This window comes from Phaethon lepturus, unplaced genomic scaffold (assembly GCF_000687285.1).
Source record: "Phaethon lepturus isolate BGI_N335 unplaced genomic scaffold, ASM68728v1 scaffold13017, whole genome shotgun sequence".
Lineage (NCBI taxonomy): Eukaryota > Metazoa > Chordata > Aves > Phaethontiformes > Phaethontidae > Phaethon > Phaethon lepturus.
This window is the reverse complement of record NW_010552580.1, coordinates 20,320-43,329: the sequence shown is the minus strand read 5'-3', so window position 1 is coordinate 43,329 and position 23,010 is coordinate 20,320. Positions and strand designations below refer to the sequence as shown.

Sequence of the window (23,010 nt, the reverse complement as noted above, 5' to 3'; positions counted from 1 at the left end):
GCAAAACTGGTAGGAAAGGACAATTTTTGTAATCTGCTCTCCGCTGCTCAAACTAATTATGACTATCTGGCTGGCCCAGCAGCCACATTGTTATTAGTTTCTGACTGCTGTCTGTGCTCTGTGACCCCAGCAAGGGAGACGACAGAGTTCACAACAGGAGTTAATGATGCTTTATGCAACATTAACTTTCTCCTGCAATTTTCTGCAGGTCTTCCATACTACTTTTGGGTAGCAACCTGCTTCATGCAGCTCTTCTCCGGCTCATTTCTTCATACAAGTCAACCTTTGACAATATGGATTATCTAGGAAACAGAGCAGAGTGCAGTGACTGTGGAAGTATCACAGTCATTTGCATTACTCCCTCTCCTTTCATATATGGAAGTATGTATATTTATACTAGCTATGTTAAATGACAGCTTTTAAGTTTTGCCTTTGAAGAGGCTTTGCGTTATTTAGAAGTGTATTTTTGACTCTTTATTTCCTTACTCTAGAGTAAAGCTCTAGATGCCTACGTGCATTGAAAAAAGTTAACTGAAAAAATTAAAGAGGAATTATATTCCCCCTCTCTTCTAGATTCATTCAATTGAAGCAGCAGAGTACAATGGTGTCTGGCCTACCAGTTCATTCTCTCGATCACTCAAACTGACTCAGGTACTAACTGGGCAACTAAGTAATCCCATCAAGTTTGAGTATAGCAATGGCCATGTTGGAAACCTTATGGCTCCTGATTCTGTCTCGGATGATGGTCTGAACATTTACAGAGGGATTCTGAATGTGCTGGAGCTAAGTATAAAGAAGATGCAGCATTCGTACAGCTTACAGGAGGTGAGCTTTTTGTTTTGGCCATTGTGGTCACTTTGTAAATAAATAAGCCTTCTCTTCAGATTCTTCTACCGCATTTTCTGAATTCATCCTTGATATAAACTTCACTAACAAGAAACACCTAAGCTTGGGAAATCATGAATTTCTTCTTGTGGGACAACATTTCATGGAGCTGTAGCTAAACAGGACAACAGAATAGCACATATTTAATCTTGCTGATCGAAGTATTTCAGAAAATGCAGTTGCAGTCTCAGACCCTTAGAAAATCTGGGTTGTGATTCTAGAGAAAGTAAACTCCTGTGAAAACTGAAGCCTACATAGAATTTGAATACTGCATTAAAACAAAACATACAGCACAAGGTTAAAGCTAAAATAAGAGTAATTTGACTTTTTTACCGATCATATATACTTTAATCTCTTCTAGCTCCTCTTTTAGGAGGAAAACAGTATATATGCCATGACATTACTGTAATAGCTTTGACAGCTGCAGTTGATGCTCTATTGGAATTTCCACTGTTTTTCAGGTTTTAATATCTTAGTCAAAGTAAATCATCCGATATTACTATTTACCACAGAAATTGCAAAGTGTTTAGTTTTTCTGAAACCATATTTACATTGATTAGACTACATTCGATTCAGAGATCAGCAAAAACCTTGAAATTATTATACTTTCATGTTACTTTTATTGAAAATGCAGACAGGAGTAAGTTTAATTTTTTAAAAATTTATTTTTATGTAAGTAAAGTTGTTTCTGGGGAAGGAACTATGTGATTTAATATTTTCACGCTGCTTGTTGCGCATAGAAACCTGGGTGGTGGTGTCACATATTCTGCAGTGCTATTTTCTCGTATCTAGTTTTACATCTTCATTCTTTCTAATTCAGTTAGTCCTACTCTCGCTGCTGAGCAATATATGTGACTTCGCCTCCTAGAATCATTTCCAAGCTTTCTTTGCTTTTCTCAGACAGCAACTGATTAATGAGCATTGGCACCCTTCCTTGAAAATTTCAAGTCACTCCGTAAAGGAAGATAAGCATTACTAATCCTAAAATCTGAGCTGCAGAGAGGTTTAAAGGACTAACCTGGGAAAGTCTACATCACATCCCGCAGGGTGCAGGGTAAGGGTATCTGAGCCAGCTGTGAACCGCACACAGCCAGAAAGTCCATCTAGTCAGTAGGCTACTTCATCCCACGGAGCCCGGTGGGCTGGACATTCCCATTTAAAATCCAGATGTCTCTACCGCACCATGCAGTCTGCAGAGGAGCCCCACAAGTGTATTTGCAGAGCACAAGTCTTTCAGAAATTCTTAGGCAATTCTTATTTCTACCCCTTGCCGAAGCCACAGGGTCTTCAGGAGTATTTTTAAGCTAAAGGTGAAATGGGTATGTCTCGCCTCCCAACCACTTGCTCTTCTGACCATTTTGTTCTTCTGACATAGCCCAGAGCTGCTCTCTGGAGTGGCTATGCTATCAATAATAATAAAAAAATCATGAAAATAACCCTTCCTCCTAAAATGCAATCAAATATTTTCCTTTCCAAGAATATCCTCACTGACTGAGGAAATTTGAGCGCTCTTATAAATATATATGCTTGAAGTGTTATTGAAGATGTGAGCTAAAACTGCAAACTCAAGAAAACCCACAATCAAAACTCTGCTATCCTGAAATTCTTTTTAATTATTGCTATTCATATTGTGACAGATAATCTGATATTGCAAGGCCTGTTCTATAGCTATTTATAAGCTGGCTATAAAATGAAATTCTAGGAGCAGAATGTCATCTCCAACCTTAAAACACTTTGCTGTTGAGATTTTATTCTGACTGATCAAATTGTTTTGGCACCTTTTACTAATATTCCTTAAATTGTATTTCATAATCAGCAGCTCTAACTGGAAATTGTTACTCCCCTTTTCTGAGGCTCCAAATCTTGTCTCAGTGAAACTGGAGAATTTTAGTTCTCTCAGTGAAACTCTGATTTGGTTTACTGGAAACCTGTACATGTAAAAAAGAAATGAAAGCAACAATCATGCCAATTTTGCTGCTGGAGAGTACCATAGGTAAAAAAGCATTCATTGCTATCAGGAATACAGAATTAAACAGGAAATCCCATGTGGGGAATTGATGCAGCTCTGTGTAGAGGTGAACTTCTCTGATCACATTCTCATTTTTGGCAGGCTGGGATCGGAGGCATTTGCAACACAACATACGCAATCCAGGAAAACAAGAGAGCAAACCTAGTCTATGTGACCAAATCCAAGGACCTGAACAGTTGTGAAGAGAAAGTTCAAATGGTCACAGGTTCAGCATACACTAATCCATGCCAGACCTGCCAGCAGGTAAATTAGAGTGGTATTATGAATATGTATTTTATATTCATATACAGGGAGCCATTCGGCATCCATGTCCTCTCTCACTTTGTTACACTTAGAATAAGAGAAGAGTCAGCTCTGCTGTATCTAGCTATTAACATTTTTTTTCTGTATGAAAATCAGATCCACAGAGCAGCAGAGGTCTGTGGTGCAGACTGTCATCTACTGTAGACAGATTTCAGATTTCAGCTAGCTTAAACTAGCTGGCTTGGAAACCATTAATTATCAGCGTGAGTTAATTCACCTACTCTGCTGAGTAAAAAAAAATAGTCACAATGTCCAGTTTCTGCTATTCAAGATAGGTACTGCTGCAATTTATTATAATCCTGTCTTTGAAATAAGAAATCATGTGCGTTATACTGCTGCTCTCCTCAGAAAATGTGTCTCCATCACAAGGGAATAACCAATTACTTATATTTGGGAAAGGGAAAAACCAGCTAACGCTTCTTAGCAGTAAAAGTAACGGAGCCAGGCAGCATGCCTGACCTCTCCCATGGAAGCGTGCATGCAAAATTCACATAAAGCGCTCATATGGACAATGAACAAAAGAGCCCTGAAAAATAAGTGGGTTGAAGTGGGTGATGTAATAGCTTCTAGTCACAGAATTTAGAAGTTCAATGACTTTCTGTTTTCTTTGTTTCTTTGCTTTTTTATATTATGAAGAGAAACAAGAATTCCCAGGCAACTGCTACTTACAATTACAAAATTAAATATACACGTAATGAGGCTGTGATTACACAAGCTGATGTTGAGGAAATCCACCAGTTTGCACCCTTCAACGAGATAACAGGAGGAAATGCTATAGTAGAAGCAAGGTACTGTACATATGCCTTTAATTCAGCAACTAACTCAGCATCTCAGTAATCTGGTCAAACTCCATAACTGAAATAAATCCTTTACTTCCACAGCCTATTGTTTGCCAGTATTTAATTACATAAAATCCCAAGCAGTTCATAAAAACAACCTTCACTGTTAGTTGTAAATCTGAAACATGCACATCACTATCCAAATTTTGTTAGCTAAACTTGGCAGGGTTTGACTATTTTATTTCTCAGGGATATTTGATTTATGTCATAAAAGCCAAAACAAATGTAATTCCATCTGAAAAATTGAGAACTAATATATTTGCAGTGAAATACTTTGAAAGACAGTTACTCACTGAAAGAGAGTTCCCTGGAAAATAATAATGCAGTAAGAGACCCTGGAGACTAGTTCACAAGAAACCTAGATAGGACTTTGGATTCCGATATACTTCCGAAGTACAGTGGGCTGCTTGCAAATCTCCCATCAAAACAGTTTCTTGATAGGAAATTGGGGTTTATTGCAAAAAGACTGGGCACAAAACATGTAAAATATATTTGCTTTTCAACAGCAAATTTTGTGTATCTCTTAAACAAATTTGGGGTGAAGTGAGAATACAGTTGTCTAAGAAATAAAACCCCTGTTCATTTTTAGATCAAGCCCCAAAATTTTCGGTGTCTGAAAATTTTTAATCTACTTCTAAATCACCTATTGAAAAAATTTTTAGTTACATGCTTTAGTGATGGACTCTGTAGACAGGGGTGCCCTACTGAAGAGGGAGGCTTTTTGCGTAAGGGTCACCGTACAGAAGATATACCTCAGTCCCACTCCAGCTGCTGTAATCTTGCATTGCTCCATTAGCTTCTGCAAGAATCGATTGATATATATATATACAGTTTTGTAAGCTGTAATATTAGAAATTACATGTCAATAAATCACTGATTAACTTCATTAATATGATGAACATGTTCAGTTTGGATAACAAAAAAAAACCCCAAACCAACCAGTAAAGAAGAGTAAAGGTGAAAGTGGCTTTACTATCTCACGCAATCAAGGTGAAGGTAAATACAACGGTAGTGCTTTTATCAAATTATATGTTGTTGTGAGTGAGCATTAGTCTGGAGCCAATGGACTTTTGCTAATTTAAACTCTCCTTCTGCAAGCCTGCATAGACTGTCTTCCTTATTGTTCTTCCTCGGGTATCGAGACCCCAGAAAGGGTAGCGCCTTTACTTTTCCACATTTTCTCTAGATCTTTTGCATTGCCCAGGAGACAGGGCCAAATATAAGATGTGGATAGGTCACCCAAGTCTTCAGACTGTAGTTATTTCTACAATGTAGTTTCTGTGTAAAAAAAAAAAAAGAAAAAAAAAAAAGAAAAAAAGGAAAATCTAACATCAAGGACTTAAAAAATTTGGAGCTGAGTTTTCAGACTTGTTCAGCATAAGCCTCTTGCAGCACCTTTCAAAGGCAAGAGAAGTGTTACTATTGTTTCATATTTTTAATCCTATCTTTAATATTCATTTGCTCTTTTCTTCAGAGTATAACATTTTCCCATCTATTCTAGGCAGATATATCTCTTCCCAAAATGACGAAGAAGATGATATAATAGATTCATTGTGTTCTGGAAAGGAGAGTTAAATCTGTCCAAGTGTACCTGACGATATACTTTCTGACCCAAATGCCCTTTCAATAACATTGTATAAAATTTCAAGAGAGAAAAAATCTCTTCTGATTCTGTAGCAATTTCTATTCAAATTCCAGTGGCTTGTCTGTAAAGCAGTTATATGCTATTTTCTACAGCAGTTCTCTGCAATCCATATGGAAGGAGTGGATAGAAATGATACAGAAGATCATTGTAGGGATTCCAAAATAAACACACCAATTTTCTACAGAGATTTTGAGATACTCTGTAGTACAACAATATTGCTTTTGGAATTTTTTCAGTTGTTCAGTATAAATGCCTAACTTTATTATAATGCCCTAAACAACCTATTTTAAACATAATTGGTGGGATAGGATGCATCTCTTTAGCTGAAAATGTAGCAAAGATAGAAAGTATTTACAAAGACAGTCTCTCATTGGAATTATTCTTAATAATAAAGGATGAAGGTTTGGTGCTCCTTGAAAAGTTTCCAAAAACTTTTCTAGAGACTAATCCTGAATTTATCTGGCCCTTTTTGTTTGGGAAATCCAATTTTAAACTTTATGAGAATCTTTTCTCTTCTGCAGTCCCCAGGACATTCATCTTGCCAGGCAAAAATGGGAGGGAATTCTAATAGTTCAAGTAAAAAGATTGTAGCATTTCTTATTTTCAATTTCAATATCTCAATTTTCAATTACTTTTGAAGCTTTGAGGAGGCACAGACACATAAGAGCTTTTATGAACTTCTTAAAAGGTTTAAATTCAGTGATAATTTCTAAAAAATTTTCACATCAGTTATTTTTCTCTAATCCGTAATTTACTAATTAAAACATGACACACAGTTCCTGTGATCTTCTTCAGGCCACAGCTGCTCACCTCCCACTTCGTCCTTAAATTCTCAAGCCATCTTACTGCCAAAGGCCGTCTCTGATTTGAGCCCTGTTGTGTAAGTGCACACCTTCTCAGAGTACGGTTCTGAGCATCAGAACATCTGTCCAAAGGTATCTATTTGTAAATACCTTTGCCCCTCAATAACAAAACCCTTTTGAAACAACTTCAGTCATATTGCAATGCAGGGAGGCAGAAACACTCTTCTCTTTTTAGTTTGTACCCTGCATCTTGTGATGTTATCTCCCTGGGTTCCTCCATTCCAGGCAGAAACTTGCTTTGATGGACGTGCAAAAGCACATGGCAGAGGTCCCACCAAAAGTATTCCAGAATCGTGGGTCACTTCAGTACCAGTTTGGCAGCGAATTGCTTCAGCTTCCTATCCACTTATTCAGAATAAAAAATGTGGAAAGCCAGGTAAAGTTCAGCTACTGGACAGACTCTTCGTTGGAGGTTGAACCCGTGCGTGTGGGAAATGGTGCATGTGAGCTTCGTGCATTTTAATCTTCCTGCAGATAGAGGAAAGTCTGCAAGACCTAATAGAGACCACCTCTGAACAGCTTCCCAGCGATGCACCAGCAAAAGTCCTCAAGCTTATGCACCTCTTCCGTGCAGCAAATGAGGAGAATTACGAGTCAGTGTGGAAGCAGTTCTCCAGTCGGCCGGCGTACAGGTACAAGCAACACAAGTGGTGATTCTTTGGCTGATAAACTCTGTTGGAGGCTGTCTGGAATGACCACGTTCAAATGCAGATCTGGAAAATGGTCCTTGCCTTTCCCTTACAGGCGCTACATTTTGGATATAATTCCTGCGGTTGCCAGTCACCGTGCACTCAGGTTCTTGAGGCATAAAATGGAAAGGCAAGAAGTCACCAACTGGGAAGCAGCCCAGACAGTGCTTGTGGCTCTGCACTCAAGCACACCAACTCGGGACGTGATGGACGAAGCAACAGTAGGATTCTCTAAACACTCTCAAATCACTTTTTACTGATTTTAGTATCTGTCATATTTATTCCTTTGACAAGATTGTAAAGGCTTTGAAAATATAAAGGTTTTATATCCTCTAGTGAGGTTGAAAGGAGTTTATTTCCTGACTGTCTTAAGGGGAGGAGAATGCAAATCAAAAGGGCAGAAATGAATCCAGAATGAAACAGGAAAGAAAGAGTAAAATACCCCTCAGTGACAGAGGTTATTACTGCAAACAGCAGTTTCTAGTCTTTCTTTGTTCAAATGTACTTTATAGTTACATCAGATTAGGTCTCTAACTGAGTGCCTACAAAGACTATGGAGTAAGAAATACATATTTGTTATATCCGTGTATTCGTCCCGACTGACCTAGCAGGATGGGCATAAGTTACAGTGGATCTATTGAAATCAAGAGAATTATGCCAATGTGGAGCCTACATAGGAGAAAGTCTAATGATTTTTACAATTTTTTCCTATTCTACAGGGTCTAATTCTACCCTCAGATGCAGGAACTTATCTCTGCCTACCCTAGGTAGAGACTACAAGTCTCAGGGTGGTACCCTCTGTAAAAGCCGTGACAGCCTGGCTGTTACCGTGCGATGATGCTCTGCTTCCCACTCAAGGAAGCAGTGGGCTGGTGCCTCCTGTCAGCTCCTATGTTTATACGAAATACTTCTGTCTGTCCAAAGTACTGCAGTCCATTCACAATGTATCTCAAGGTTTTTTGTACCTGTAACTGAGGCAATTATAAAACAATGATGAATGTTTCTTGAATAATGTGTGTTTTTCCGTTCCATAACTGGGTGATTTCCTCCCTTTGGATTACAGCCTATGCCAAATTTAAATTTGAAACACTATAAAAGCAACAGATCTGCCTTCCAGATGTTACTTGGAATTACTTTACGATTGCGTTGTCAAATACAGTAATATCCACTGATTAACAATAAATTCATTGATACAAAAATATCAAACGCCTGGTGTTGCCTTGCATTTGGCAGGAACGTGTTTTTTAATGTTGTTGCTCTTCATTAATAGTGGTAACAAACAACTGCTTTCTCCCCAGCTCATTGTGAAAAAACATTGCCCACGCTCAAGTACTGTACTCGGAAAGGTTTGCCATCTCAGCTACGCATCCCTGTGCCACAAACAGTGCTCTTCATCAGACTCCTGCTCTGAATGTCTCCAGGTAACCACATTGTTATTTATCGTTTAAAAGAAAAATTAAGCCTTGAATTCTTTCTTCATTATTCAGAAACCTGTATTTCACTTCACTACAGTGTTTCTTTGGGGAAAAGAACCCCAGTTGGTTAAATACAGCTTTTTTATGTTTAGATTAACACATGAAAGAGAGTGATGGGAAGAAGCGTATAATTCATAGCACTTTCTATCTGAGTATCTCCAAGTGCTTTATTGCCAATCATTAATGAAGTCCCACGGCACTGCTCTGAAATACTTTAAATATAAGTACTTATACATACTTATAAATAAACTAAGTGACACAAAAGCTCAGTTTTTTACCCAAAGTCACATACCCCCACCCCTCAGCCAGAAGCAGAGCCCAGTCATCCACACAGACTATAAGCTTTTAATAATAGTATGCCCTCCCTGTTCTGCACTGCTTTTAATCAATGGGCCTGAAAACAATTAGGCAGTAAACAAATTTCCCCCTTCTAGAGATGCATGTCAGGGTTTACAGAGGTCAGACACTCAGTCAGTGAGAGAGAGGAAAAAAGAAATAGGTGTTTTCAATCTTCGACTCTGGTCAGTCCACCATCACCAGTAAGAGCAGGCTGTTCCCAACACAGCACGTGGCTGCCATGATTTTTTTCCTGTAGTACACAGGCATGGCCAACATTCTTATGCACATCTCCTGTGCTAAAATTGCCACCAATGCTCTTGAGCTAATTAAATCTGTGAAGCCCTGTGCCAGGGAATGGAAATTCTTTCCCAAAGCAAATGATTGTATAGACTTATTCGATGTATTTCAAATATCCATTCACTCAATAAGTTCTATCAAATGGACTGTTTCTGCATCATCAATGGATCTCAAATGTGGTATTTTAAAGCATGGGAACTGTATTGAAATTATTCTATAACATCTCAAAGTGTCTTTTTTAGAGTAATTTTTTAGCACTAAAAACAGTTTTCTATTAAGATTTAGGTCTTTTCTCATATTCAGCTGCCTTCAGACAACTATTTCAAATCTTGCCACGTAAATATAGGTGTGATCCAGTTGCTTACAATAAAGGCTGTAAAATGTCCTGGTGATCTCATTGCCAGCTATTGATCGGCACTAAAAAGTGTCTGTCACAGCTGAAGTTAAGAGCAACACCACTAGCCATATCTTCAGGAATCTTATTTAAGGGTCTGAAGAATTTAATTATCTGCGTTTTAGCAAATGTCTTCAACCATTAGACAGACCTATTCAAACAGCATTATTGCAGGTTTCCCAACTCACCCTGAAAGGCAGTAGGAACTAGGTCTTAGCCATTACTTTTTCCTTTAAAAGATCTTACTTGATAACTTTAAGGCATAGTGATGAAGAAGCTGTTCCTTTCAACTTTCTTGGCTATGCTTGTTCTATGAATAAAATGTCCTATTCATGAGGACAAAAAGAATTTGAAAATGTTTAAAATAAGCAAATTGAACAAACTGAAATTATCAAAGTCAAACCTTGGAAGAGGCTGGGGGATGGCATATAGATAAGAGCTGGGATTGAACTCAACAGAAGATTTGTTTTCTTTTTTTCAGTTACTTCATGGCTTTGCAGGAGAGGCATTGAGCAAGTCTAACATCGAAGAGATTTCCCTGGCTTTGAAAGCCCTTGGGAATGTAGGACATCCAGCCAGCATCAAGCACATCAAGAAATTTTTGCCAGGATATGCAGCTAGTGCCTCAGATCTGCCAATCAAGGTCCATGCAACTGCTGTGATGGCCCTGAAAAACATAGGCATGAAAGACCCAAAAATGGTAAGGAAACAAAGCTGCCTCCTTTGCACTTATGATAAGCCAACACAAGGCTGCTAATCAATGATGGGTCAGGAGGGGGAAGCAGACCTTTTTTTCAAATATAGCTGTAATATTTTCTTTTTTTGAATACTTACCTGTTCCTTAGTTGGCCTGTTTTATTCCTTTTGACATTAACCTCTAGTATTTCAGACTGCAACAAAAAAACCATTAAAAGGATACATTCATTATGCTGTTGTTGAAGACAAATCAGTATTTCCACTGCAAACATTTATTTTCCAAGGACACTAGACAGAAAGCTGAATTATTGACCAAGATGGGTTTAGTGCTACTTCAACTTTGGTATGTGAGAGAACCACAAAACAAGGTTTCCAGAGAATTGACATTTAATACTAAGTGTCACATATAATTGTAATTCAAGACCAGATCTTATTGTAAATAGATACTAGAAGTTTGCATCCTAATTACAAATTTACAGACATTGTGTGGGTTTAAGTCATAAACAGAACATTTACTAAATGTGACTTTTGTTCCTGAATGAGCTAATGATTAGGTATCACATACAATAGTTACACAGGCATACTCTCATTCACCAAAGACATCACTTTACAATCATTTTCACCTTAAAGCAATCTTCTTCTAAAAGGAAACCTTGCATTTTCAAGATTTTTTTTTTCCTGATATTGAAATTTTTTGTTTTATGTAAGACTATTCTTAATATAAAAAGTAAAATAAAAGCTTTAATTAACTATTCTCCTACCAATCTGTATCAGTTTTTCCATTGTACTCATTTTTTCTATATGACTCCCAATTTGAGTACATACATTGATCCACAGACAATAGTGTGCCAGGGTATGCTTTTAAGAAAAAGAATAAAGAAACAATTTACCAGAGTGCAGGAGCTAGATGGGGAAAAGCACAGGGGGAGGAGAGAATGACAAGGGTAGGAGTTAGGGTATTTCCTGGGGAAGAAAAAAGCTAATTTGACAGCAATGCTGTGTCTCTGATTGCCCTTTGGCCAGCTTTTCACATATGACCCAGACCACTGTTTAGTTCCATTTTCTATGCATTTTCTTTGGAGAAAATTGAATTGGACCAAGTTAGTGACTGTGGCCAGTTTTTTCATTGTTCAAAAACCAGTTTAATGCCTGCTTTGCAGCTAGCTACACACCATATTTGCATTAAACAGACTTAATACATGGTCTGTCTTTTTTATTGTTTAATTGGAAAAGGTAGTTACATTTAGAAAGAGGCTACTGCATCCTTCTCACTGCTTTTACCTTGGTATTTGATAATCAACATATGCAAATTAATAAAACCAGTCAGGGTATTTCCGAAGTTTGTCGAAGTTTTCTGGATCAAAGTTTTCATTAGAGAGTGTGGACGTGTACTGTCTCAGGGAGGACTGGACTGCACAGAGGGGCTGCGAGAATGGTGTTACACCATCCACATCCATTCTGAAGTTGGAAACAAAGGCTTAAGTTCAGTTCATGGAAACTGGAAAGGTTCTAGTACAAAATTAGTCTTAATACTGAATATTGCCAGGGTCAAACACATTGGTCAGAAGTAGCACTGTGAAAATTACAGTTCTTGCATAAACTTTCAGTTTTAAACTGCCAACATGACATAGAGATTTCTGGTAGTAAATTGTTTTTTCTTCTAGCAGAAAGGACTCCAGGAGATCAAATTATTCGAAATAAGACATACCTTTATGGGTAGGGATAAGTGATCACTGAAACTACTTCTCAGATATGTGATGGATCCATGAAATCTCTTTTACCTGAAGTGGTTATGCTACAGATATGTTTTGCTATAGTCAAAAAAGGATAATAGACTAGATCATCCAGTAAACTAGTCACCGAGTGAAGTTCCTTGGCTTTGATTGTGTAGGAAGTCAGACTACATTACCATAATGCCCCTTCCAGCCCTCAGACTATGAAACCAGGAACACTGTTGCCATAATAATTAAATAAATTTTTACTGCACTAGTGATGAAGAGATCATTCACTGATGATGAATGGTTATTAACAAAATGTTCAAACATACTGTAAATTTGAATGTGTCTATCATTTTCAGGTCCAAGCTATTACCCTTGAGATTTTCCTGAATCACAAAATCCATCCTCGGCTCCGAAAGTTAGCTGCAGTGGTTTTGCTTGAAACCAAGCCAGGTCTTCCAATACTGATGACATTAGCTGATGCTGTGCTGAAGGAACCTAGCATGCAAGTGGCAAGTTTCATCTACTCTTACCTGAGGGCCCTGGGTAGAAGCACAGCTCCAGATCTTCAAGTGATGTAAGGAAAATCTGCATCCCTTCCCTAGACAAAAAACTTGTGGCAAACTGATTGAGGTGTTAATGCACTCACTGAATTTTTTCAGGGCTTCTGCCTGCAGAATGGTTATAAGAGTATTAAGTCCCAAATTCGACAGATCTGGATATCAGTTCAGCAAGGTTTTCCGCTTCAGTATATTTAAAGGTAAGATTCAGAAGATTTTGTAGAGAAATATATACATGTCAGTGCCTGAAAAAAAATCATACAGTAAGAGAACCCAATTCTCCTAGCCGGCTGGGTAGCTGCGTGTTGTTCCTCTATATTCTCCTATGTTCGGTGAAAAAAAAAAAATAAATCTCAGGCTCTCCATTTGGAGAATGTTTAGGTCCCTGTGTGTTTTGCATTGTACACTGACAGCATGAAATTACCAGAGGGCTTGTGGGGCTCTAACCCTCTGTTTTCATTAGCTGGTGAGGCACATGCTCCTGTATCAAATGCCTTAGTCGCAGTGGTGCTTAACAATTTCATACCATTGTTCAGCACCAAACAAACAGAAGGGACCTAAATTACTGCTGAAGTGGATTAATTTCTACCGGTGCTGAACACCTACAACTCTTGCTGAATTCAAATGTGATGCTAAATACTCTTCACCCCAACAGCAGTGCCCAGTGAAACAGCAAACTCTGTTTTGTGGCAATTCATTACACCCAGGAGCAGTTATCTCAGGTGTATTGTCTAAAGATTTTTATTGCACCATCCTACCAGAATTCTTTACTGGAATGACCAGATCCATATGTGGGATCTGGAGGCTGATCCCTTACATCCATAGGAGGTGCACATAAAAATGTAGTCAGAGAGGAGAGGACCACATTAGAAGACAGCTCTTGCTGGGCCAAGCTGTAGCTATTTCCAATTTCCATGTATGTTATTTTTCTCAGTAGAGGTTTTTTAAGCAAATCCCCTATGTAAATGACCATGACAGCCTCAGTGATTTGGCATATGTAGCTGGCAGACTAGGGAGATTATATCTACAAACACTGTCTCCTTACACATGCTGTTTATCTAGGACTTGGATGTTTTTAGCACTTTTGTTATTCACTGGTACATATAAAGATTCTTTTCAAAGTAATCAATAGAAAAAGAGACACTGAAACATCTGAAATCCACAGTTCTAAGTGTACAAGTACTTTTGCCTTCTTTTTTGGATGGAGGGAGTGGTTTGAAAGACTTTTGTAGATCTTAATGTTGCTCTGCCCCTGTTTCATGGTTTTTACATGACCATTTAATCTGCTCTATAAGAAACATAAATATAATACATACCACAACAATCACAGTAATATACAACACACATGCTTGCCGCCTCAGAAGTGGAGACAGAGAGCGCCCAAAGAAATACAATCACTAATACGCATCGTGTGAACTTTTGTACCATTTAAAATGCATTCAGGGAGAGATACATTTTCCAGTAATACGCAGATATGTGTTTCTAGGTTTAGGTACTCATTTCCTCCTTTATTTTTCCTTCTAAAATTAATCTATCTGAATTTTTGCACAGTGAGAAAGAAGGGTGCAGTACTCATGAGTGTAGCTGGCAGAGGGCTATGTGAAATAGATTACTTCGTTCTGGCTGTAGCCTGAAAATGCAGAACATCAGTAAACTGCTGTTACTTCTTGGTGAAGACCAGTGTCAGAAATTTGGTTACAATGCATATGTGATGTTTAAACGTCTCATCCTGAAGAATAAGGAGCAAGACCCTTTTCTCACACATGCTAACCTTAGACTTGGATAACTCAGTTAGCTAATTGAAGTCAATCTTCTATTACAGTGGTGTGGGAGGAGGATCCATCCTCCAGCTTTCTGATTTGATTTGTCACCACTAGCCATGGGTGAAATGTGTTTCAGTGAGTCCATTCTGGAAGAGTTACCATAGTGACGGCTGTAATGCAGTACCTATTTCCTTGATAAAAGCAAAAATGTGCCCTCAGCTTCACAAATCTTTGTGGTACTAGGTGCAGAATTTTTAACGACAGGCACTAATGTCAGCTGAACCTATTGCTAATGTGGAATCTGTCACACATGGCCACTTCATGTGCTAGACACTGCTACTGAAACCAAAGGGATAACCCAGGTTCAGCTCAATGTAAGGACTTACAGAATCTGGCTTTCAATATACATAGGTTTTTACAGAGTTCTATAATGACATATGTGTACTAATGTTCATAAATACCAAAGACTGCTTGCTTTGATCGCTTATTTTTCTTTCCCTCTTCCTTGGGGCAAGACATTTAGTCAGATATATGCAGGTGCCATCACATTCTCACAGTCAACTGGCTAGAGCGACTGTGTCAGTAGGATTTTTCATCGGTAAATATTTTCTTAGAGCATTAGAGCTATGTAATGCCTGAGGTATGGAAAATATCCCTGCTTTCTTCAAGTCGGTGAAATCTGTATAATCATTTAATCATTTATGGGTAACACTTCTTAACTATCAGTAAGTACCATGAGTTTTTTAATGAACAGTTTTCCTGGGTTAGACCACCAAAAAAAAGAGCCTTAACAAATTCACTAAAAGTACCGTGTTTTATTTTAGTGTTCAGTCCACATAACACCTAAGACTGTTCTGGTTAAGCTTGTCAGAGAAAAAATAGTCTTCACATTTCCAAGTCTCAAGTCAGCTTATTAGTAATGTTCCAGTGTGGCATCGCTTTGCCTTTTATTTTCTATAAGATCAGCATTAAAATGTGAGCTTTGGTCATCTCTCCTTGCTATCTGTTGAAGGTTCTCCACTGATTCCTCTGCCATCGATAGGGTGGCATAAATACATATATTCGGACTGTAGGAGATGCTAGTGAACCTAGATTTTGGGTAGCACTGGAGCTTCATACAGCAAAAGAGCGAAGATGATGTAGTGAAATGCCAGTTCATACAGATTTAGTAGACTAAGTGGATTGTTTTTCCAACAGACTGTTTCTCAGATACATGCAAAGTTGAAATGTCCTGAGAAATTAAAAAATCAAAATCAGTCGCAATGATCTGATACAAAGCAATTTTGTGTGAAGAATAAGCAAGGGTAAAGGACCATCCAGACCCTGGTCTGCATACATGGATTCAAAAGAGAATGGAAAGGTGTTGACTCGCAAGATGTTATCTCAAACATAGAGACTGGCACTAGAGAAGGGCATGAGTATTCATAATACCACACATTTGTGAACTGAATTATAATCTTTTCTTTAATTTTTGGCTAAATAATTTCTGAGAATTTAAGCATTCCTTTTCTGGAAAGAGGTCAAAGACTCACTACCTCTCATAACCTCTCACCTCATCAAACATTTCTATACAGGTACTGAAATTATTGGTCTGGAGCTTCCAGGGCTCTGAAATTATCCTGGCTGTACTGGATTCCCAAAGCTGATTTTTGGTGGTGCTGGGATTTAATCAATATATGGAACATATTAACATGAAGATAGCAGAAATTTAACACAGGGACTCCTAAAATACTCCCCTCTCCTCTGACTAGTGTAGGAAGTGAAGAGAGAGAAGGGTTGGAAGAAAGGAATCACGACAGGGATGTCTCCATATCACGTCAGCCTTGTTCCTCTTGAAATCTAATGAAACTTAGAAAAGCCTTGGGATTACTTTAACTCAGAAAATGGGACTGTATAGGCCTGTGCCAAGATCAGGAGGAATATATATGACTGTGCTCTGCACTGATGATCTGTATTGAAGAACATTATGGATGATAAACCTAAAGTAGAGAAAATAAAGACACAAATTATGTTTGCTCAAAGTTCATTCAATAGTTAACAATTACTTAACAATTAGTGCATTTCATGTAAAGAGTTACAGCATTTGGAACTAGATGTATCAAATTGCCTCTGAGTCATTTGAGAGACAAATCTACAAAGCTCACCATCTGTCCTTACAGGACTTTCTATATCACTTTCTGTAAACTATTAGCAAAGGATGGCAAATCTGTTTTCATTTCTGATCCCCTTTGTCAAGTTGCCCTAAATGATGTCTCATAAAAGCATTTCATAAGCTGACATTATAGAATCGGACCGGATGGAAATGATACAGCAGAAGTGATTGGAAAAATATCATAACCACCATGCAATGAGCAGAGGCCTTGTAATTTTGCCCATTAATAGTTCAAAAATGCAGAATATTCTGTTTATGACTGTTTTATAGCATCAGTTTTATAGCTGGGTTTTCTGGCCTTTCTCATATCATGCTGTATCAGTTGAATTATGTAATTAGTAAATTGATACAATCTGCACACTGTGGTTTTAAAAACTAACTGTGCTGTGTTTTACTGCCTGTTTCTCTTCAGACTTCCTTATGAGTGGACTGGCAGCTAAATATTTGGTATTGAATGATGCGGGCAGCTTGATTCCAACGATGGCAATATCCCAGCTGCGGACACATTTCCTTGGAAGAGTGGCTGATCCCTTGGAAGTAATTGGGTCTACCTGTAGTTTGCCCTCTCATCCCTTCTTACGACCATCATCCAATTGGCATTTACACTTTACTTCCTTCCACAGGTGGGAATAACGGTTGAAGGACTGCAGGAGATGTTTGCTAAAGGTTACTCTCCTGACAGGGACTGGGAGACTGACTATGACCTCAAGGAAATCCTGAAAACGGTAAATTCTCAGGGAAAAGAAAATTATTTGCTTCCCCAAATGTTGTGAAGAATCAGACTTTCTTCCTCTTCTCATGCAGCTCTCTGACTGGAAGGCGTTCTCCAGAGACAAACCTTTTGCATCAGGCTACTTGAAGATGTTTGGCCAAGAGTTGTTCTTTGGTGGACTTGATAAAAACACGATCCAAAATGCATTGCAGGTATCATTTCAAAAACACCGCCACCTAAGCATCAAAAGCTTTAAAATTCTGTTTCTTTCACACATTCTCTCCCTTTTTTTAACTTCTTAATTCAAGAGGGTTTTTGTCTTTAGTATTAATCAAGGCAAATAAGGTCAAGCTTTGATCAGGATTAGCTATGATCGTTGCTGGCAGACTTTCCCCTGAGGCACAGTTAATGACACAGATCATGATATTCAAGTTCTGCTTATTTAGACAAGTTGAACTCTGTAATTGCAGGCATGGTACGGACCTGATGAAAAAATCCCTTCAATAAGGAGAATAATCAGTAGCCTTCAGAGTGGTGTAGGGAGGCAGTGGACCAAGGCTTTACTGTCCTCTGAGATCCGTCGTATTGTGCCTACCTGCACTGGGTTCCCGATGGAGACCAGCTTCTATTACTCTTCTATCACAAAAGTGTCAGGAAATGGTAACGTATTTCAAGAGTTGCACAATACAAATATGCTTGTCAGGATTGAAGGGGATTTTTAACACTTTTTTGGCTTTCTTTCTAATAGTTCAAGCACAGATTACACCTTCTCCAAAGTCTGATTTCAGATTGACTGAGTTACTAAATTCCAACATTAGGCTGCGATCCAAAATGAGTTTAAGGTAAATAATTAGTATAAAATAAAAGAGTCATATTTCCAAGTGACAGAGGCCATAAAAATTCAACATCTGTTTGCTATATGAACTTAATTTTACCCTCATTCTATCTTTTCAGCATGGCTAAGGAGATGACCTTTGTAATGGGGATCAACACACACGTGATCCAGGCAGGGCTGGAAGCACACACCAAAATGAATGTTCATGTACCTGCGAATGTTGTTGCCACTGTCCATATGAAGGAAAAAGATATCAAAATTGAAATTCCACCATGTAAAGACGAGTCTAACATAATTACTGTAAGGTAAGACATATTTCTATGTAGCAATGCAGAGTCTTTACAAAAAAAACAGAACTTTTGCTTACGGATCTTGCCTTTGACTGACAGCTTGGGTAACTGGCAATAATTGGTGTAGTTTATTTAATTTAAATGAAATGGTATGTACCAAAGCTTTGCTTGAAAAGATACTTTACTTGCTGTGGTCTTCACCTGAAAATCCCCTTTCAGACCATTTTTGGTTCTTAAGACCCATAAGATACTTGAAACACACACGGCATGAAATTTCTATACCTATATATATATATATATATTTGGACTCGAAACACTAGGTAAGATATAAGCCAGCTGAATCCTATCCATTATAACAGATAACCCATATATATTTGCATTTGATGCCTTCGAGTATGGAGGACTTGGTGTTTCTTGTGTTTTTACCTTGTTTTCCTGTGGCTGCCATTTGGTTTTCTTGCCTGTTAGGTCTACTTGATTTATTATCAGTGCATGCAACTACAATACGCTCTGGAAAACTATTGTAGCCAGATGCCAAACAGATGGAAATACAAGCACCAAGAGAGGGCGGGAACAGAAAGAGTATGTCCAAGGAATCAAAGCAGTAGACCAAAGCTTAGAAAACCTTCACACACACACATGAAAAAATACTGAGAAAGACAAGCTGAAAATTCATCACAAAGGAAAAAGCATCACTGACAACAGAAACCAGCTATTACACAATGCGCAGAAATGTTAACAAGTTTCTGCTCTAGGAATACAGCCATAATAAAAGAGCTCACTTGCTTGATCCAGCCACAATTAGCATTCATGGCTGCTGGCCCAGAGAAGCTCTGCAGGTCTCCTCATCTTAGTCACCACAGAGGCTAATCATTATCCTCCCTTGCTCTTCAATGGTTGCAGACCACCCTATTAGGCATTTGACATCACATCCTCCTCCCTAAGATGATTCCTCTACTCTATAAAACGTGATTGTAATCAGGTTCTCCATGCAGAGGAAGGAGGGTTTTGGCAGTTCATAGAGCATCGGTTAGCTGTGTGTAAGCTGTTGGGGTGCCACAGCCCAAAAGTTTTGTTCAATTTCTTGTGAAGACCAGAACAGTCCACTCCCACTGTCATCAGGGACAGCAGGTGCCTACCCTCACTAGCTCTCACTGTCAGAGAAAGTGAGGCAGATATTAATGAACTCAATAAGGATGCTGTACTGAAATGAGAATATTGGACACTGATACAGAGTTTAGAGACTCAAGCAGAGCTACAAATGTTAGCAGAAGGATCCTCCCTGCAAAGCAAAATACAAAATATTATCCTCCTTTGACTTAAGGGGAAAACAAATTAGACACAAAAAGGGTTAAATGCATTGCCAGAAAGCATAAAACAAGTCAGTATCAGACGTAGGGAATTACAGTGGAGGAGTCCATGAGTTCCAGCCCAAGCCCCACTCTAGACCCTGCAGCATTATCATTTATAAAGTGAAGTAGTCAGTCGGAAATAGCTCTATAACACCAAGTATATGAGAAAGCTAATATTCACTGGCTAACTTTCAACACCACCAATTTTTCTCCAAAAACATTCCCGTTCACTGTTACAAAACAAATGGTCAGTGGAAATCACACAGAGCAATGAAACAGCAATGAGTACAAGTGAAGGCAAAGCAATAACTGGAGAATGTAGCACTGAACCACATCACTGAGGAGGTCAAGGAACAAGCAAAGTAAAATCTTAAAGGTCTGAAGAGAAATAAGCAGGCGTGATATATAGAGAGAAGGGACATATATATTCTTTACATAGAATGAGTCCAAAATCTTAGTTTAACATAGACTTTCTTTTCCTTTTGCATAGCTCCACCAAAGAAAAAAAAACCTATTGAATTCAATATTTTAGAGAGATTCTGACACCTTCCCTCATTAGTTTTAGATTTCCCATTTAAAGAAATGGTTCCAGAAAGCTATTGCTCTTTCATTTGTTTGTGAGCGCTGTTTGAAATATTTTAGCATTAGGCACTTTATCTTGATGGTCAGTGGGTTACCTTCTATAGTACCGTGTCATTAAAGCTAGTCAGGATGTGATATTATTTTCCCCTTCATTTCTCACACCCAGATGCAGGAAGCAAAGTCTTCCATAGTATTAAGTTCAGTTATATCCTACACACCGTATAGGTTATAACCTGTCACAGCTGTGGGATTTGTATAAAATTTCAGGAGACAAAGAGAAACTCAGGTGAGCAATTGCAGACTCTAAAGAAAAAAAAATAATTAAAACTTTGGTGATAGAGTGATTGTATTCCCAAGACAAATCAGCACATTATGGACTCGACTTTCTTCATAGCAAAAATCAGAGCAAAATAATTAATCATACCATGGAGAAAATATATAGCATGTGTTTCAATTCAATCCTATCAAAGTTAAATTTAATTAAAAATAATAGTTATTTTTAAGGCTCTTTTAACATAATTATTTGGTATACTACAGATGCCTATTTAAACATACTTTTAAACAAAATTTACAGGAAGAAATAAAAATCAAATAAATTTCAGGGAAAATTAAAGCCCTGTGATTAAACTATAAATATGGAGAGCTGCCAGAGAATGCAATTTGCAAATATATCACATATTCATAATGACAGGCTATTAAGTATATACATAGTCTTGAATAGAGTGTCTATCATAGGGCTTTTTTGCTTGTTTTAGCTGTAGGATAAGCAGAAATTGCTTCACATGGGCAACTTATACGATGAATTACTACATTACAATGCTGTATACAACATGTATACGCAAAATGCAGAAGAGCCAGCATACGCTCTGAGGTCACAAGGCAGCGCAGCGTGTCTGGGGACAGAGAAGGCAAATGACTGGTGCTTCAAGGCTCTGTCATTATAACACCTTTGCACCAAGGTCAGAAGGATGATGTGTAGAAAAAGCAGAAATTTTGATTTCGCCACAGCAGTAAGAGAGCTAAAGGTCTAGTTGGAGGGTTGTCTCTTGCTTCTTATTTATTTAGATATGTTGCCATGCTGTGCTTTAAAACCCGGGAAAATAGGTTTTCGTTGATTTTTTTGTTTTGTTTTAAACAGGCATTGAGCTCTTCTGTGCCCATGTTAGGGATGTATGTATGGCCACACTCACTGAAACATCAGTGGGTCCAACACAGCTGAATTGCTTGTCCCTTACCCCTGCAGTGAATTTGGCTTATACTATAGCACAGCTTCTTCTCTCATCTAAAAAATACACTAATACATATTGGAAAATCTCCCTTTTATTTTGTATCCCTTGTGTGGGATCAGAGAGAACAGATTCTTTCATACCATAGCTTTAGGCCTTCTTTGTGACTGTTTTTCTTGTTAAAGCACCAGAGCTAGCTCTTGTAGCCTATTTTTACTGTGCCGTGTGATTCTGCAGACATTGACATGTGTCACTTGTGATGCAGCTACATTTGTCGGCTCTCTGTGCTCAACAGGGAGGAATCGATCCTTCACTTTCATTAGGTGGCAGGAGTAGACTATTGGCATGAAAAATACTTTAAAAAAATGGAAAAGAAACCCCAGGGCTTTCTGCTTGGAGACCCAGCCTGCAGTTCAGTGGTCACTTGAATTATTGAATGGGATTAAAATAAAAGCCATTTCCCTCTTTGTCCCCTTACCCGGATGAGCCATCTGAAATGCAAGTTGATTTGTATTTTCTTTTATCCCCTCAGCTTGTTAGGGAGAATATTTTATTTCAGATTCCATTCAAGGTTCTCCTCTCACCCAGCGTTGAGCGTTGCTGTCACGTCCTTATCTAAAAAAAGGGAGAGATGGAAAAGAAAACAAAGCCCACAGATGACACACGTTTTATCGAGGTGTTCCACATGAAGTGCAATTGTGTGCTTTACAGTGCACACAGCATGGTAGGATGCTTCAAGAGGAAAAGAGGGCTATCAAATGAATACAAATTCATCTTTCAAATAGGTTAGATTGGAATTGTTCAGGCTAGTACAGTGTGGACCATATTGAAATAGAGACCATTTTGCAGACCATCTTTCCATTCACTGTCACAAAGGCCACCTCCACTGGCAGACCACAAAAGCCCCAGGGCAAGCAGATCAACTTCATACTTGAGAAACAACACATGGGGAATTTTGAGCTGGATGTTAGCACGGATAAATGGCTAATAAGGAAGAGTTACCACAATGTTAATAGCTGAGGGAAATAGGTTTTCATCTCTCAGCGTGTTCAATGTTCAAGATATTTTCTCTGGCCCAAAACAAAACTCATAGCTTTCACAGCACTGAAAACTTCCATGAAGAACATGGGGTATGGAGCCAGGGATTCAGGATATTTAGCCATGAGGGTCTCAGTCTCATGCTGCATTTTTTATCACTCATCCTGGATGCTGACATACTCTTAGAGTCCACAACATTTGGAAACTGTATACTGAATGCATTTATATAAATAAGCTCTTAACCTTCCTAAATGTCTCTCTCTGATGTCTTGTCAAACCATGAGTACCAATGCAGTTAGATCAAGCTGGAGACATTTACTTTGATCAG

General features: G+C 38.4%; 1 protein-coding gene across 1 annotated transcript in view; it reads left to right on the top strand.

Moving 5' to 3' along the window:
• LOC104624010 (vitellogenin-1-like) overlaps window positions 1-23,010 on the top strand; it is a 43,109-nt gene that overhangs the window by 2,641 nt on the left and 17,458 nt on the right. Inside the window, 16 exon segments of the mRNA XM_010291260.1 lie at window positions 574-825; window positions 2,996-3,157; window positions 3,854-4,005; window positions 6,790-6,940; window positions 7,039-7,196; window positions 7,309-7,474; window positions 8,552-8,674; window positions 10,240-10,458; window positions 12,532-12,749; window positions 12,835-12,932; window positions 17,060-17,184; window positions 17,271-17,372; window positions 17,452-17,571; window positions 17,830-18,019; window positions 18,108-18,201; window positions 18,314-18,499. Of these exon segments, the coding sequence (XP_010289562.1) occupies window positions 574-825; window positions 2,996-3,157; window positions 3,854-4,005; window positions 6,790-6,940; window positions 7,039-7,196; window positions 7,309-7,474; window positions 8,552-8,674; window positions 10,240-10,458; window positions 12,532-12,749; window positions 12,835-12,932; window positions 17,060-17,184; window positions 17,271-17,372; window positions 17,452-17,571; window positions 17,830-18,019; window positions 18,108-18,201; window positions 18,314-18,499 (2,516 nt within the window).